The 17359-nt window shown below is 39.7% G+C and overlaps 1 protein-coding gene and 1 long non-coding RNA gene across 10 annotated transcripts; one reads left to right on the forward strand and one right to left on the reverse strand.

Moving 5' to 3' along the window:
* The first annotated feature begins 297 nt into the window (after positions 1-297).
* LOC139609233 (regulator of G-protein signaling 9-like) lies at positions 298-17001 on the forward strand. Of its 6 annotated transcripts, XM_071463538.1 has the most exons (20): positions 298-843; positions 2548-2644; positions 3356-3406; positions 3516-3622; positions 4318-4369; positions 4444-4502; positions 4585-4661; positions 4748-4829; positions 7464-7526; positions 8228-8257; positions 8380-8441; positions 9227-9340; positions 9458-9573; positions 9689-9776; positions 10649-10787; positions 10912-10994; positions 11299-11422; positions 13272-13675; positions 14888-15068; positions 16623-17001. In XM_071463538.1, exons 1-19 carry the CDS (start codon positions 775-777, stop codon positions 15048-15050), a joined length of 1980 nt encoding a protein of 659 aa, XP_071319639.1. In that variant the 5' UTR covers positions 298-774; the 3' UTR covers positions 15051-15068; positions 16623-17001. The 6 variants fall into 6 exon arrangements, with proteins under 6 accessions (XP_071319639.1, XP_071319638.1, XP_071319640.1 ...); XM_071463537.1 differs by having other exon boundaries at positions 14888-17001; XM_071463539.1 differs by lacking the exons at positions 13272-13675; positions 14888-15068; positions 16623-17001 and having other exon boundaries at positions 501-843; positions 11299-12670.
* On the reverse strand, positions 9211-11298 carry LOC139609236 (uncharacterized). 4 transcript variants are annotated; one of them, XR_011685182.1, is made up of 4 exons: positions 11170-11277; positions 9664-9739; positions 9469-9554; positions 9211-9349 (listed from the first exon to the last, which is right to left on the reverse strand). It is a non-coding gene; the product is annotated as an uncharacterized lncRNA (long non-coding RNA). The 4 variants fall into 4 exon arrangements; XR_011685183.1 differs by lacking the exon at positions 11170-11277 and adding an exon at positions 10165-10284; XR_011685185.1 differs by having other exon boundaries at positions 9220-9349; positions 9473-9554.
* Positions 17002-17359: the final 358 nt, after the last annotated feature.

Consider the following 17359-nt stretch of genomic DNA (forward strand, 5'->3'; position numbering starts at 1 on the left):
GATTTAAAAAAAAAAAATATTATTATTATTTTTTTTTTTACAGTTACATTTACTCAGTTTCACGGGCACGTGTTTTGTTTTTAATGATAAAATGAGCTAAAAAAAAAAAAAAAAAAAAGAAGTTAAATCGGAACAGTACACTGAACTGACGATACAACGTCGCTCTCTGCTGGTTCGCTTTGGCAACTGCGCAGAACAGTTTGACCGTTAGAAAAACTCCCGCTCTGATTGGTCCATCCGCCTCGCTTTAGTATGCTGCCTTCAAGGGCCGTTGGGAGAGTATGAATTTATATTTGTAAGCGCTTCAAAAGATTAATAAATTTGGAAATGCGGACAGGTGAGCCTCTATTTTCATGTTTCATGAGCCCTCGAAGGTATTTAAAAGGTGAAGATAGCTGGTAATAACTGACTACTATATTGCTGTATTTTTATAATTTCAGACTTTTTTTTAAAACACATTTTAGATATAATTTTTTTAAACAGACGTTTTAAATATAATTCCATGTCATTGATTGATATTGTGCATTTGCATGGTCGTTTGTATTGCATACACAAAGTGTCATTTAGCTAATTTGATTCAATTGTATGCGAAAGGTAGATATAGCAGCATGTCCACACTTTTCCGAGCCTTCAAGAAGTAGCTGTTGGAGAGCACTTGAAAGCACCATCAGTATCGTTTATTGCGCTTCTCCTCCAGCATCTCCACACGACACAGGGGCTCAGAAGCGACAGTAGCGATACATACGTGTCTGTGACAGAGTGAAAAGCATCACCATGACCATCAGAAACACTCTCTGGGATCATGGACAGAGATTTCGACCACGGATGGCCTGTCTTAAGAAGGTAGGATTTCCTTCTACATCAGTGGTGATGATCACAGCTCACAGACTATACCTGCAGACGCACCTATAGAGAGGTTATAGGGATTCTCTAAGGGCTGTAGTTGCCTGCTATCACCCTGGCTCTACATGCATTTGCTCTCACAAACATCGTGAGCCTATAAAACAATCTGTATTCTCAACAGGTCCTCAGAGGAATCCTGGCTCCCTAATGCCTTTCCTGTGTGCATTTATTTGTTTAGACATTTTTGCAAAGCACAAAAGCTCACAGGTACAATTTAGACTACAGAATGCAATAAAACATAAATAGCATGCCATGTTTCAATCATTCAGATGTGAATGCATGTGGCATTCACATCTGAATTTTGATTACTAAATCAATTAGAATCAGTGGGAAAATAACATTTCATAAGAGGCATACATGCAACAGAATGATAAGACAACAAAATACAGCACATCACATGTCATTTTAGTTATTGTGCACTCTATATCTGCCTGTCACACTAAATGTTAGATTGTGTTTTGTTGCAACCTTTTCACAGTGATAAGGTCATTTATTTTAATAAGCATTAAGCCTGGATCAGTGCTTTCATTTACACCAAGCAGCTGCTGGAAAGAAGTTAATCCAGGCACTGTGCATTGGAAAACAAGAGCCCAGTCCTGTAGCCAGAGCGGGGCCTCGATTAATCGTCGCACACTTCAAATTCATCCACGTAAGGAGCTGGTTATTTAACTTCTGCCATTGGAAAAATTCTGCCGGAAATAATTGAGACAAAAGCTATTGAAGCTTCATCAGCAAAATATTTTCAGAATCTACTGATCCCAGATGCAGCACTCTCTCACAGTGTCCCTCCCTCCAGGGGAATGCTCACTCAGAACTCATTTCCAGGAGAACTTCATGTTTTGGTCCATGAAAGCCCACTTTGGTCTGGCTCAGCCTAGGGCTTATAGCCTCTCCAGGATGACTTCAAAGCACAAAGCCACTTCAAACAGCCACAGGAGTCAGCCATATATACTCTCTCTCTCTCTCACACCCACTTTCACACACACACACACACACACACACTGAATTAATGTACTGCACAATTTCTTGCTTTCCGGTGCCCACCTGAGCTCTGGTGTCTCTGTGGGGATCCGATGATACGATAACTAAAAAGACAAACAAAAAAACCCCACTGTAAACAGGGCAGTGACTCACTGCAAACCTCCCACACAAGCCAAACAAAAGCCATGAGATCACGGCATCTGACACTCCTCTCATCTCACCTCTCGCCATATTCAAACGCAGTGCTGAGGCACAGGATTGTCATGTTGTTTTTGGATGATAAAGCTGAATAGTTGTGATCACAGTCACTAAATCACTCAACATTTGTCTGATAGGAAGTATTAATTACAAGCTTAGAGTTTTTCAGCCAATGATGATGCCATTCTCCCCAAATCTTTCATTAAATAGAAAAGAGGTTAACATGAAGATGATGACATTATCACCATCATGTCCTTGATACTCTACTGTGAGATCTCATTCACAAAAATCCATCTAACCTAAATTTTAAAGATTTTATCAACAAATAACAATATGTGCTGCCCTGATTTTCCAACCTGTTGTCAAAGCAACCTGTTGGCAGGGTGACCTCTGCCCCCCCCCCTCCCCCAACCATAATCAGTTGTTGTGGTAACCTCTTCTCACTCCTTATAATATTCCTTGCAGGCGGAGAAGGTGGTGCTGGAGATGCAGGACCCCAAAACAGGAGTCAAGTCACAGCCTCAGAGACTGGTCATCACAACAATACCACATGCTATTACTGGTAAAGATGCATTACACACACGCACACACACACACACACACCAACACACACACACATACAAACACTGTCAAATGCACATATATTGTAGTACACACTTGATTTTATACGGCGGCTGGTTGAGTGATTTTCCCTGCATAGTCTCACTGGAGGATAACCAGAGCTCTGGGCTCAAACTCGAGAGCTACAGATTTCATCTCCATGACAACCCCCGCGGTCTCGGAGTCAGAGAGAGGGAAAAAGTAGGAGGTGAAGGAGGAGGATGATGATAGAGTGGGCAAGAGGGAAAAAATGCAAGAAACAGAGACAGAAACAAGAGAAGAACACAGAGAGAGACAGCGAGGTGGTGCTGGTGGAGGTGGAGAAGAAGAAGAGAGGAATCCTCGACTTCTACGTCATCTATGAACTTTGAGTCCAGTCCTTGTCTCCTTTCCTCTGCTCCTTCTTTTGTTTCCACATGTGTTTCCTCCTCCTCCTCCTCTCCTCCTTCCACCTGTCTCCCCACATTAGCAGTAGAGGCTCACAGGCTATCGACACAGTGGTAGATCAGAGAGGGTTCTGGCATTTACAGGCGCACACCCACCCACCTGTCAACACACACTCATTTCTTGTTGTCCGCCGTCAGAGCTGCTTTTATAACTGGTTGTGCATCCTTTTTTTTTTTTTTTTTTTTTTTTAACCTCTGACTTCCTCTGTCTTTTCTTTTATCCTCAGGTGAAGACATAATTGCATGGTTAGCAGACAGATTTCAAATAGACGCACAAGGTGAGAGATGAGGCAGCTGATGTCATCAATATATCTACAGTTTTTATGATGTTATCATTACCATAGCAGCTGTTAAATTCCCGCTCATCTCTCTGTCTTTTGTTTTCAGAGGCGAGGAGTTTTGGCTCTGTGCTGGTGGCGTTAGGTTATATCTACCCTCTGCAAGACCACAAACGCTTAGTGATCAAACCAGATGCATCTCTCTATCGCTTCCAGGTAAACGCACTACATTTGATGTTTTTAGCCCTAATTTTAAACTTACCTGCTGAAATAACACTTAAAGGTAAGATGTTGTAATGTTGAACTTACACTGCTGCCTCATTCAGACAGAATATATAAGAAACTTCCTTTTAAAAGTTTTTTTTCTTGGCTGATTCTGAAACATCTGAAGTTTCCTATAGATGTTTTCCAAAACTAATCACTGTCAGAATAAAGGCCATTTCATTTTTAGGGTACAGTGTTACCTACCATTAGATTTTATTACTTGTAGATCTAATTTATCAAAGTATTAAATATGCTCTATAATTACTTAATTGACTTGAAATGATATGAAAATATATGTAACATAGATTAAATATCTCTGGTTGTATTAGGCCACTTTGGCAGTGGTGCAAATCGCTGAGCAGGAATGCCTTGCGGCAATATTAGATTTAATGGATTTTTGATTTTTCATGTATATAATTTAGTGGATTAGTCAAAACAGACCATCAGCATCTGGTTATTTTAACTGTGAATGGTTTCTCAGGATATCAGAGTAGTTTTGCACTACATTTTGATTTAACAAGCTGATATTCCCTCAATCATGTGAAGAATTCTTTGTTTAAAAGACAGCTGAAATAAAGTCCAACAAATAAACCAACTCACAACAACACTTCTGACGTGATGTTAAATCTTCCTTTTGTCCTCTCCAGACACCATATTTCTGGCCCACACAGCAGTGGCCTGTTGAGGATACAGATTATGGTGAGTGTGGCTAAATTTCATCTCAGGTCCTGTCATCAATACTCAGTTAACTCCTTTTTTTGTTATTACCGAAGCAATCTACCTGGCAAAAAGAAACATACGGAAAAAAGGAATCCTGGAGCTGCACGAGCAGGTGAGAGCGAGACTGAGAGACCCAGGAAAAAATGACTTTGTTTGCAGTTGGCATTTACCGACGAGTAATTTTATGTCCGCAGGAGCAGTATAACCGTCTTCACAAGTGGATGAATCATAAATGGGATTTCATAGTGATGCAAGCTAAAGAACAGTACAGGTAAGTGTGAAAGAAACTCAAAAAACATCACTCAGTTTGAAGATCACAAAGGTGTTACGATGCTGTGCGTTTGTGTGTGTTTTTAGAGCTGCAAAGGAGAGGAAGAAACCAGACCGTGTGGTTTTTGACTGTCAGGAGAGAGCCTACTGGGTGGTTCACAGGCCTCCAGTAAGAACACACACACACGCACACACACACAGATAGTTATCAGACTTGTACTGTGCACACAGGATGTAGCCTCATGTAGATAACAGCGGATTGCTAGCAGACAGAGAGGTTTGAAAATAAATTACACTCCATGTCTGTACTTCCCAGGGTATCTCATTATCTCTACCCATGATGCCTCATTACCATTACATGTCCAGTCAGAGGAAAAGGGCATGAGTGATTAATATTTCACACTGGGTAGGAGAATGTGGTGCGGTGGTTTGCACCTTATGCTTGCAGCATCTTAAGTCGAGGCTGGATCACTGAGCAGGCTGAAGTGGGCAACTGCTTTCCGGACATGTAGGGTTCCCAAAGGACCCAGGCTGACTGTGCATTAAGTGGATTGTGCTAATTTGATTAAATCCATATGTGTTAAGGAATACGCTCCACATAAACAGATATCAGTTGAAATGATAAGGGCCTTAATGCAGCTCCTGATTTATAACATCATCTTGAGACCCAGACATGAGTTATTTCAGGTTTTATTGTGTTATTAAAGTATGTATTCCCTTTTTTTTTTTTTTTTAAATCAAAATATCTCAAGATAGTTGACACACAAACTTGGGGTCAGGCAGTACACTAGCTTAGCAGGAGCACTTGTTGGTCTCTGTGGTTATAATGAAGCTGCCATGAGCAGTGGTTTGCTGAACTGCAACCAGCAAAAGTTTAAGACAGAAAGTGACAATCGCAGGATCATGGTGAATGCTACGACGTGGTGTAACAGGAGCAGCAGAGGGGAAGAGTGATAAAGTCAGTGAAAGGAAATAAATATCATCTAAAGTTTAAAACTAAACATTAGCGACCATAAGCTAATAGACGTAGCCTCTGTGACTAAGCTAACTTAGCTAACTAACATTAGTTACCATAAGCTAATGGTCATACCTATAGACTGTATAGACGTAGCCTCTGTGACTAAGCTAACTTAGCTAACTAACATTAGTTACTATAAGCTAATGGTCATACCCGTAGACTTTATGTAAAGATGAATGTAGCTTCTGTGACTAAGCTAACTTAGCTAACTAACATTAGTTACTATAAGCTAATGGTTATACCTATAGACTGTATAGACGTAGCCTCTGTGACTAAGCTAACTTAGCTAACAACAAACATTAGTTACTATAAGCTAATGGTCATACCCGTAGACTTTATGTAAAGATGAATGTAGCTTCTGTGACTAAGCTAACTTAGCTAACTAACATTAGTTACTATAAGCTAATGGTTATACCTATAGACTGTATAGACGTAGCCTCTGTGACTAAGCTAACTTAGCTAACAACAAACATTAGTTACTATAAGCTAATGGTCATACCCGTAGACTTTATGTAAAGATGAATGTAGCTTCTGTGACTAAGCTAACTTAGCTAACTAACATTAGTTACTATAAGCTAATGGTCATACCTATAGACTATGTAAAGGTGGATGTAGCCTCTGTGACTAAGCTAACTTAGCTAACTAACATTAGTTACTATAAGATAATGGTCATACCCGTAGACTTTATGTAAAGATGAATGTAGCCTCTGTGACTAAGCTAACTTAGCTAACTAACATTAGTTACTATAAGCTAATGGTCATACCCATAGACTGTATAGACGTAGCCTCTGTGACTAAGCTAACTTAGCTAACTAACATTGGTTACTTTAAGCTAATGGTCATACCCGTAGATTTTATGTAAAGATGAATGTAGCTTCTGTGACTAAGCTAACTTAGCTAACTAACATTAGTTACCATAAGCTAATGGTCATACCCATAGACTATGTAAAGATGGATGTAGCTTCTGTGACAAAGGTGAAAGTTCATTCCCCTCACATTTGTCATGAAGGGGGAAATTAGCTAGGCTAGCTGTTTCCAGTCTTTATGCTAAGATAAGCTAATTGTCTTGTGACTCTATCTCTGTACTAAATGCAGAGTGGTATTGATCTTCTCATCTAACCAAACACATGTTTTTCCCATAATGTTGAACTATTCCTTTAATCTTTTTGCAAGAATAAGTAACAGTAACTGGCTTTTATTTATTTTATTTTTTTAAGTGTTTTAACTTTTTCTTCCACTGGAAAAGTTTACACTTTTTCTTGAGCTGCAATATTAGGAAACAAAATTTTCTATAACTTTCCTTAATTCCAACATTTTATTGAGAAGCTCCAGGCAACAAAGCAAAAAGAAAAGATTGTGTTTGCATTCAAATTACATAAAGTGTTGATGTAAGCTGCACTTATTTTCCCACTTGACAATTGCACACTGTCGACAGATTCATCTTTTTATTCATAAAAGTCAAAGTAAGCTCTCTATCTGAGCTAATATCATTATCCAGGGACGGAGTCATCCTGCACACTGTAAATGTGGTTTCATCTCACTGCATTTTTAAAACCTCTGCTGGAAACAAACAACTTGAGGATGTATCTGTAATATCCAAGAGTAAATTCACAAAAGCACATTTTACATGTAACTGGTGACTGCCCTCTTGTCGCCTCAGATTTTAGGAAGAAGTGTGATACATTAGCAGCGTATGATTAGCATTACAAAACGGCCATCTGCTTTAATTAATTAGTCATTTGGTAAACACACAATGTGTAATCTTTTTTGTTAATGTGTGTGCAGCCAGGGACGGTGAGTGCCATGGACTATGGACTGAATCGACGGATAGACCCTAACGCAGACGAGGTAACAGGTGAGTCTCTGCATGACCTGTATGAAGATAATTCCTGTCAATCAGCTTATATTGAACAAGAGGCTTTAATGCACGGATCCATGTGCAGTCAGGGCTACTTATCCTTCCTGTCCTTTCCCTGTCTGCTGTTTCAAACATGAAACTATCTCACTAAAATTAATCTTCTCTTCTCTTCTCTTCTCTTCTCTTCTCTTCTCTTCTCTTCTCTTCTCTTCTCTTCTCTTCTCTTCTCTTCTGCAGGCATTTCCTGTGGCTCTATTTTCGTATCCAGACTTTACAAACACTTACACACACCACCCCATATTATACTTGACATTATGCATTCCTTACATACTAACATTACAAGTACACGCTTAACCCTTAACCTAACCTGGACTTAAACCCAACTCCAACCTTAAAGAAGAATTTTACTCATTACAGTCTGTTTACAAGGCTTGATATGAAAATAAACCTTTTGTGGCTCCAAAGGGAGCTGAGAAAAGCCTGATAAATGTCCACCTAAGTCACTTGAGTCAGCATTGTTGCAGCTGAACACTACACATTTGGAAATAAAGAATGTCTAGTAAATCTCACAATTGTCCTCAAAGAGAAAGAGCATACACACAAATACACACAGTACATCACTCATATTTTTGTCTGTGATATGACACATAATCTGCGAAGCAACATTTAATATGTGTATTTTTTTCCCCAGGCAAAAACACCTGACTTCTATGAGAGAATTGTAAGTTTTTATTCTCCGCTGTCTAAACTAACAGCTGTGTTAACTGTTAGCACTGATCCACAGAGACAGACCTATTTTTCCTGACATTTTTATAGCTGTCATCTCTCTTCTGCTCCCTGTAGATGATCTTTACCCAGCAGTCTATCATGAGGCCCAGAGTGAAGTCATCTGTGTCCATTGGCGCGTAAGATTGTGTTTCCAGTTCTAATATACAGTGTCTGAGATAAAACATGTGGTTCAGAAGTGTATCATGAAGTTGCATCATGAGGTGTATGTCTCAAAATAGCAAACACGCAATATCTTTAATGGACCGCCCTGCAAATGGAGGACAGGTGAAAAGTCATGCATGGATGAGATTTGATGAGCAAATGTGATACAGTTACCGTAGGTTCAAGTCAGTTTTATTTATATTGTGCCAAATCATAACAGAAGTCATGTATGTCACTTTTCATATAGATTAGGTCATTACACTATAATATTTACAATATCATTTACACAGGCCAAAGATCGCCAAGTGAGCAAGCACTTGGCGATAGTGGCAAGTGAAGAAACCTCGAATAGAACTGGGCTCTTCAGAGATTTATTATCATGTTAAAAGCCTGAAAAAATGTAAACAATGTCTTTGAAAAAATCCTGGATAATTTAAATAAAATCTGTTAACTATACTTGAGACATATCTTGTTAACTAACAAACAGATAAACAAAAAGCAGGGGGAAATAACACATTTTACATTTCAACAGTTAGACAAAAGGATAATCTGTGTTGCATCTTGTGCATAATCTACCACTTTGGCTCATATTTAGTTGTGTGATCGACATAATTAGTTACTGTCACAGTAGAACAATAACCTCCTTTCACACCTAAGTGTACTAATGTAATGTGACATGACATGGAGTTTAGTCTTTATCGTTGACTGTGATGGAAAAGTTCTTCTCTTCAAACATCTCTTCTTCTCCCTGTTCTTGCAGACTGGTGAAATACTGCGCCACCTACAACAGCCACGACCCTTTCCTCTCCAAGTGTCTTCCCAGCAACCCCTGGCTCACTGATGACGTCACATACTGGACCTTGAACGTGCCCAAGTGCGTCAGCTGAGGATGACACATAATTTGTTTTGTATTCATTGAGGTTCAGCTGAATTTAAACTACCCTGTGCATTTCTAATTTAATGACTTAATGGTAATTTGTGTGTGCGGTAGTGTGGAAATACCAACTAAAATGCGTGTGGAGAGGTGGACGTTCAGCTTCAGAGAGCTGCTGTCAGACCCTCGAGGACGAGATGATTTCAGACTCTTCCTAAAGAAAGAATTCAGCGGTATGATGGTTGATTACAGAAATATTATTGTTGCAAACTTTCTACACTGTAGATTAAGTTTATAGCATGCTAACTTCTTTTTTTTTTTACTTTTTTCTATCTTGAACCGTCTCAGGTGAGAACTTGGCATTCTGGGAAGGTTGTGAGGATCTGAAGTGGGGCACAGCTGCGACAATGAGAGAGAAAGCAGAGCAGATCTACAAGTAATGTCTTGTAATTTCTATTTTGCGTATAATATATTGGGTCTTCTCTATAAATACAGCTAAAACAATTAGTCAATAATTAGTCCATTTGTCAATGACAGAAAACTAATTTGACAATCGCTAAAACTATAATTATTTCAGTGAAAATAGGCCAAACATTCTAATTTCATTTACTCAACGATTAATGAAATAATTAATGATAAAATGAGCTGCAGAATATTTGATAATGAAAATGATTGATAGCTGCAGCCGTACTTGGAAAATTGATTGATGAGTAAATGATAAGAATATATGATCAAAGTCTGTCAGTTTACATTAATAAAGGAGCTATTTGTAAGTTTTGCTTTTGCTACATAGCCAGGATTAGCATTAACAGCTGTTTACTTACCTGTTTTGCCAAGAGCTTCAGTCATTGTTGCTTTTACTGAACAAGAGGTTGTAACACTCTCAGAGCAGAACCACGTCTTCATGCTACAGTGATTCCGTATTGGAAAGTAATGAGACACTTCAACAGGGCCGGCGCTAGCTGGTTAGCATGCTAACTTTAGTAGAAGAAAAGAAATGATGGACATAGAAGCAAAACAAGGGTGACTTTCCACCACTGGAGATAGCTCTTGGTGAGTAAAGGAACAAGTGTGACGCTGAACTCACAACGTTTCTCCTGGACTGGTGAGTAAACAGATGTTAACGCTAACACTGGCTATGCAGCAATAGCAAAACTTACAAATAGCTCCTTTAAGCAGCTGTGTGGATGTTTTTGCCATTAATTGAAAACAGGAGAAAAATGCTGCAACAGTTGCTGCTTGGAGTCAGTTTGTGCACACTTGTGTTAAACTGTTTCCAATGTGTTTCCCCAAATCTCTCGATCCCAGGACCTTCCTGGCCCGTGGGGCACCACGGTGGATCAACATCGATGGAAAGACAATGGAAATCACAGTTAAGGGCCTGAAACACCCACACAGATACGTCCTGGAGGCAGCCCAAACTCACATCTACATGCTCATGAAGAAGGTCAGTAAACACACCAGTAGGTGGGTTTAACCGCAGGAGAACGTTGTTGTTTAAATTCCCACAGGCTTGCACTCGCCGTCACTAAACACCACTGATTCATGATGTGTTTGTGTGTATTTTGCAGGACTCATACGGTCGGTACATGAAATCTCCAGTCTTTAAGGATACAACAAAGAAAGCCATCTGTCCTGAGGAGCACAAGTTCTCGTGAGAGGCAACTTTTAATACACGTTTTTGGCAAAATGATGATCAAATGAGGAAAAGAAAGCATGAAATATTCACCACATGAGAGTTTATGTTTCTCATGTCTTTTGCTGATATTAGTGTACCTGTTGCTTCCTGAAACCACCACATCCATCATGTTCCAAAACTTAATTTTCACCTTGTGTTTCCCTTGCTCCTCTTCTCTTCTCTTTGCTGGACCATCTTATTCTTCTTCTCTTCTCTTTCTCATCTTTCTCCTATTTCTCTCTTCCACACACCGAATGGCTCAATCCCTCTGGTCTCCCAGTGATGCCCAGTTGGAGCAGAATGCAAAGAACAGACGGCCCAGTCTCAGCCCCATCATCCTCCGACAGCAGGAGCAGGAGCAGAGGGCCAAGATGGCGGCCAGCGCCCCCGTCGACATCACACAGGTCATGAGCAAACTCAGCAAGCAGGGGAAGGAGGTCCCCCCCCGTCCTCCTCCTAAGAAATGAAACACGTGATCTTCAGTGATGTCGGAGCTTTGAATATAACAGTCAGGGTTGGGATCAGTTGAGATGTTATTGTTGATTAAAAAAAAAGCTATATTTTATTTATTATAAAAATGCTTCAGTTTAAAGCTGCTATAATCTATATTTTCATTGCAATAATGGATCAAGCAACTGAGTGTAATGTGAGAGGCATTGCTCGTAATTGTAAACTCACAGAGTTATCACCCAGAGGTAGTTCCCTCCAGTTCTATGGAGCTTTTTAGTGTCTTTTAGCTCATTGTTTTGGTTTTCCGCACCACAGCCTTATTGTTCTAGTTCACTCTCACCGCTCTCATAGTTATTTTGTTCGCAGCACGCAGCTGTTTTCAGTGAAAAAGCTCTAGAAACCAAATGAAGGCTACCTGTCCAGCAGCAAAAGGCAGACAGACATAGTGATTATCTGGTGAACAGTTTGCAAACAAGTTCAGCATCATCAACCTAAAAAGGTGATGACATGTCAACATTGTGTTTACAGTTTGTTTCCGCTGCCCACAAGTGGACAAAAACGAAGCTGTTGCAGGTTTAGTGATGTTGAAAAGTGGAAAAATGTCATGACCCTGTGTCATCTTGGTTTGTTCATTAGTATTTATTTATTTATTTCAAAAAAGCAAAATGGAAAGTGGTGTGGTAATGGGAGCATGCAATACTGAAAACACAATCTCAGTTCAGTTGCATGGTATTAAAGTCAATGTTAATTTTTCACATTAGGTAGTAGAGGTATATTAAGTAAAATTAGTCTTTTCACTCAACTTACAAAAAATGTTACAACCCTTCCTACTTCTCTCTATTCAGTATTTAGCACTGCACATAGTTCTGGTTTTACACTTTTAAATTTATTTACCCGTGCTGAATTATGTAAAACCTGAACTAACAAAACCACTATGAGAAGTAAAGTTTTGTGATGAGGCTGAATTAAACGCCTGTGCACACGAGTCATGCTGAGTACACACGCAGAGGACAGATGACCATGTTGAGACATCTGTTACCATCTGCTGCATTTCTGTCCCTACGAGCTGTACGTGTTGTGTGTCGTGCTGTTTCTCATAATACATGTGTTGTACTGTCCATCTTCACTCATACAGTGTTCTGTACTGTTACTGTGTCTTTTCCTCTTCATCAGTCACAAACCAATAAAACATCCACAAACCAGCTCATGTTCATGTGTTTGTCTTCACTCGTCATTCACTCACTGTTTGCAAGAAGCCTGAACGTCACGTTCCTACTCGATGTCAGCCTTATCTGATGATGATGATGATGATGACGATGGTCCTGATTACTGCTAACTAGAGAGCAACTAGAGGCTGTTTATCTTTCTGTCTTCCTGTATCACTTCCTGTATTTCTTCCTTTGTTTTTCACTAAATTTCTGTATTTAGTTCTGTAGATTCTCTCTTTCTGTCTGAATACTCCTCTTTTTCTTTCTTTCTTTCTTTCTTTCTTTCTTTCTTTCTTTCTCTCCCAGGAAAAGTATTAAACCATCATATCAGTAATACATTAAAGGCACCTATGCAAGTTTATGGTTAATGTGTTTTTTACAGCTAAAACCATTAGTCGATTAGCTGTTTTTTTTTTTTTTTGATAACCTCAAACTGATTTTTTTCAGGCAAAAAAGCTGAGAATATTTTGGGATATTTGTTTTGTACAGAGGGAAACATCTGCAGAACATTTTCCACATTGCACACACATCATTTTGGAGTGAATCCCCCTCATGATGCCCTTTAACTCGTGTCTCTTGCCCTTTGACCTCACAGCTGTGCCGCTTCACCACTCCTGTCCCCCACCTCGCTGTCTACTCTGGCTTCACTGACTCCCCCTCTGCCAACGCCTCGCCCTCTCTCCCTTTCCTGGCCCACACCCCTGCCTGTCCATCCCCCATCAGCGTGGCCTTAGACAGCACCTCGGCCTCTGAGCGACGAGTGGAGGCCAGCGAAGGAGAAGCAGACGGGAACCCCGAGGCCCGAGCCCCCGCAGGTGGAAATGTGTCCAAGTCTCGCATGGCTCTCTCACTGCGCCGTCTGCTGAAGCGGGGCTGCACTCCCTCCACCATGTTCGCCAGCTTGTCGCCTAAATGCCACTCAGCTGCTGGGACAAGCAGCCGCATTCAGCCAATCAGCCCGGATCAGCCCATCCAGGCTCCACCCAGACGGATTGGCAAGTGAGTGATGGTCAAAAACACTTAGAAACAGCTCTGCATGCAAAATCAAGGAAATCAACTCTAATCCAGCAGCTCAGATTGGACATGAAACAAGCTCTTTAACATGATTCAGTGCTGACTTTGAGCCTTCAGCTTCTTTAAGGGTGTTTTTTTATCTGTATTAGGTGAACAGAAAGAAATTAAGTTTTTTAAATATGATTTTTCTTACAGTTGCATTACAGCAAGACAATGAATCTAGAGTCGAGATAACCACTTCTTTTTTTTTGTACCTGACCGCTGGACAGGCCAGTCCTGTGACCTCAGTCCAACTGCAGGGAATATGCCCCCAAAACAGGAAGTGAATATGGCTAAAATATTCCAAACAAAAGATACCAAGTCAAATGTCTGCTGACGTAGAATCAGCAGTGGTAGTAGTAGAGCAATATTTTGAGCTCGTCATAGGAATTGATCTCAAAAATTGCTGAATGTTAAAGATGCACTAAGTCTTATTTTTATACAAACAATGCATCATATGACTTTGTATAACGTGAAAGCTGTTGCTTGTAGTGAATCATCTGACTCTGCAGTCCCACTCAGTTCTACCATTGTAGCATCTTTTAGCACATTGTGTTGGTTTTATAACACACAACGCTCCTCTTTTAATTTCATCTCATCCCTCTCATCAGTCCTGTTCTTGTCAGCCAGATTATTTCAGCAAAAAAAAGAAAAGAAAAGGTTTTGATAAACTGAGAGAGAGTGAATATTGGGGTTAGATTCACTGTGTGGCCAGAAACACAACTTTAAATTAATGCTAATGTTGCTCAGTGACTGTTGGATGTGTTATTTAACCAACTGTTACATCAGCCATAACAATTTTATAAGGTGATAACAGTCAATGTTGTATTTTTAGTGTATTTCACTGCCCCCAAGTGTCCAGCAAATAAAAATCTATTAATAATCTTCAAATGTTTATATATTAACTCGTCCAGTTACATTCTGACTGTAAAAATGGTGGAGTCTGTATAAAAACAACTACAGAGTCTACACAGTTTATCTAATGTGGATGTAAACATCTTGAAATTAAAACTGAAAGTTGAAACTTAAACTTCATACTTATTTTTACATTTCAAATCCGACTCTCTGGAGTAGAAGCAACACAACAGAAATGTGTCACTGTCCTAATATTTCTGCCTGCACTGTCTTACACCAAGCTCTTTCTGCAACCTTGAACAGTTTCTTCCAGATTAAAGTGGATATTCCTCCAGAGTGCCGTATCTACCCCATAGAGTCCGAGGATGAGGAGGAAGAGCACAGGGCTGCCTCTCGGGGAGGGGTGGGAACCAAAGAGATCATCTGCCCCTGGGAGAGCCTCACTCCACAGAACGGGACGGGCTAATAGGATGGATTTACACAGGTATAAAAAATGGTTTTTAAATCTGTGTGGAACAGACGCAGTGTGTCTGTGTAAACAGGCCGGCAGCAGATTTTCCCCATGTTCTGACAGAGATAAAAGATCTCACACAGCGCATGACGGGGTAAAATCTGTGTTTATTGTCCCTGTGTAAATGTGGTCATATTACCACCACCAGGCCACTGACTACAACATAAATACCAAACAACGTAAGGACTGACGCAAAACTGTCAGTCTGAGACACTGTAGAGATGGCTGTTGGTCTACAATAGACTGAGCATCAACTTACTTACAAACTCCTTCAAGGAAATGTTTTGAGATTCAAACATTTACTGCCTGTTGGCTTTAAAGGACCTGTCAGCTACAGCATAATCCTCTTCTCCAATGCCCACACTCAGTTTTTAAAAAAAAAAAGCACACAACCACACACCTCTTTACACATAATAATATCGGTAAGATTTTAGAAATATGTAGATCATGAGTCCCAATTCTTCCAGTGCAACCTCAAGCTATGAAAAGATGCTGTAGAAATGTCTGATTATTTTATTTTTTAGCATTTTATTCATTCATTTAGCTTTTCATGATATTTTCCTAGAATTATATCTAGTTATGGCGGCCTAAAGGTGTTTCAAAGCTGCAGCAATGAATATAATTCTACAAAAGAAAAACCCATTGTGAGTAATTTGTATGCAGTTTTACAATTCAAAGTCAGGTTGTTAAAACCCACAAATTCCCAGGAAAATATCAAGAGCATGACCTCAGTGGCCGTGCAGAGAGGAACAAGCCGAAACAGAAGTTGAATTTAGCTGTATTTTGGCATATTTTAGCAAAAAGTGTGACTGTTGGAACAAACCTACACTTTACTAGCCAACAGGCAGATAAGTGTTTGATACCCAAAACAAATAGTATTCCTTTAACTACAGCCTTACTGTCACCCACCTTTACTGACGTGGGCACCAGCTGAGCCAGCTGTTCAGTTTTGTCAAAGTCTAGTAGTATCGGGCCCGAGAGGACAACAGGGTGTGTGAACATCCAAGAGCTTCAAACCCTGAGCTGTAGCTTTCACCTTCAAACCTCAGATCCCTTAATGAACAGTAGCCCAACAGCAGCCTTATCCACTTTCACACTCCTGTGGTTTTTTTTTTTTGTTTTGTTTTGTTTTTTTGGCCTTGGAAGTTTCTAGACAGCAGGCATATACACAGACATATTTTGAGAACCAGCGCCACATGATAACAAAAACTATGAATGAACAGAAATCTGAGTAAAATAATTTTGTGATTGCAAACAATAAAACTGATAATCATGAAGTTATTATATATATAAAAAAATACATGAATGTTTACATCCTAGAGAGCCAAAGCAAACAGACATATATCGACTGCCCGTGCACATGCCTGCTAAAAATATAGATAATGTATTTGTATATTTATTGAATAATGATCAGTTTTCTGAAGTAGAGAAGTGTTCTTGTGCTGCTAAATAGACTTAGATGCCTCATCCCTAATTTACTTACCTCTTACACACATGATGTGAAATGACTGAATAGATGCATTTCAGGTACAATGGGAGCACATGAGCAGCTTGTCCACATGTTGCTGTATTTGCTGATCCGCTCCTGTCCGACGTGCACTCTTCACGAATGAAGGATTACTGTAACGGCGGGATCCAGGAATAGTTTTGTATTTGGCTCCACTGCTGTTTTGTACACTCTGTGTAGCTGTTGTATACTGTGCACTACCCTGAGCGAGGTGTCGATATTTTTCTCACGTCTCTCCATTAGTGGTGGTGGTGGGGGGCGGCAGTACAATGTGAATCAGAATGTATTATCTTGACCATGTTTACAGATGCAAGAATGTGAAAAATACCTTAAATTTGTTGTGTTTGATTTGTACATTCCATGGCTTGTGTCAAGTGCCTCAATAAATGACTGTCTTAATGAAAAGATTCTGCTTCTTGATGAGATTCATTGAGAAATATTCTTTCAAATTTTTCTGGAAGTACTTGATAGTTTTGGTTTCATTTGCCCAGTTTGTGAAATATCTGTCTCTACCAGACACAATGCAGGTGAATAGAAATCAGTTTGTGTTGCTCAAAGCATAAAAAAGTTGTTAAAAAAATTTTTTTTTAAAAATCACACAACCCACGTTTGTTTCCAGGAACAGTATCCCCGCCATACTGGACACTCCACAGAAAAGAGTTTGGCTGCAATTTCTTTGGTGGAAAGTGGCTCCAATGAAAACTGTGAAGTCTGTTGATTATCTAGAGCAACAAGGGCAACAAAGGTTGTGAGTTTA

Source organism: Trachinotus anak, unplaced genomic scaffold, assembly GCF_046630095.1.
Source record: "Trachinotus anak isolate AG129_WGS33_773 ecotype Australia unplaced genomic scaffold, CSIRO_AGI_Tana_v1 ptg000025l, whole genome shotgun sequence".
NCBI classification, from domain to species: Eukaryota; Metazoa; Chordata; class Actinopteri; order Carangiformes; family Carangidae; genus Trachinotus; species Trachinotus anak.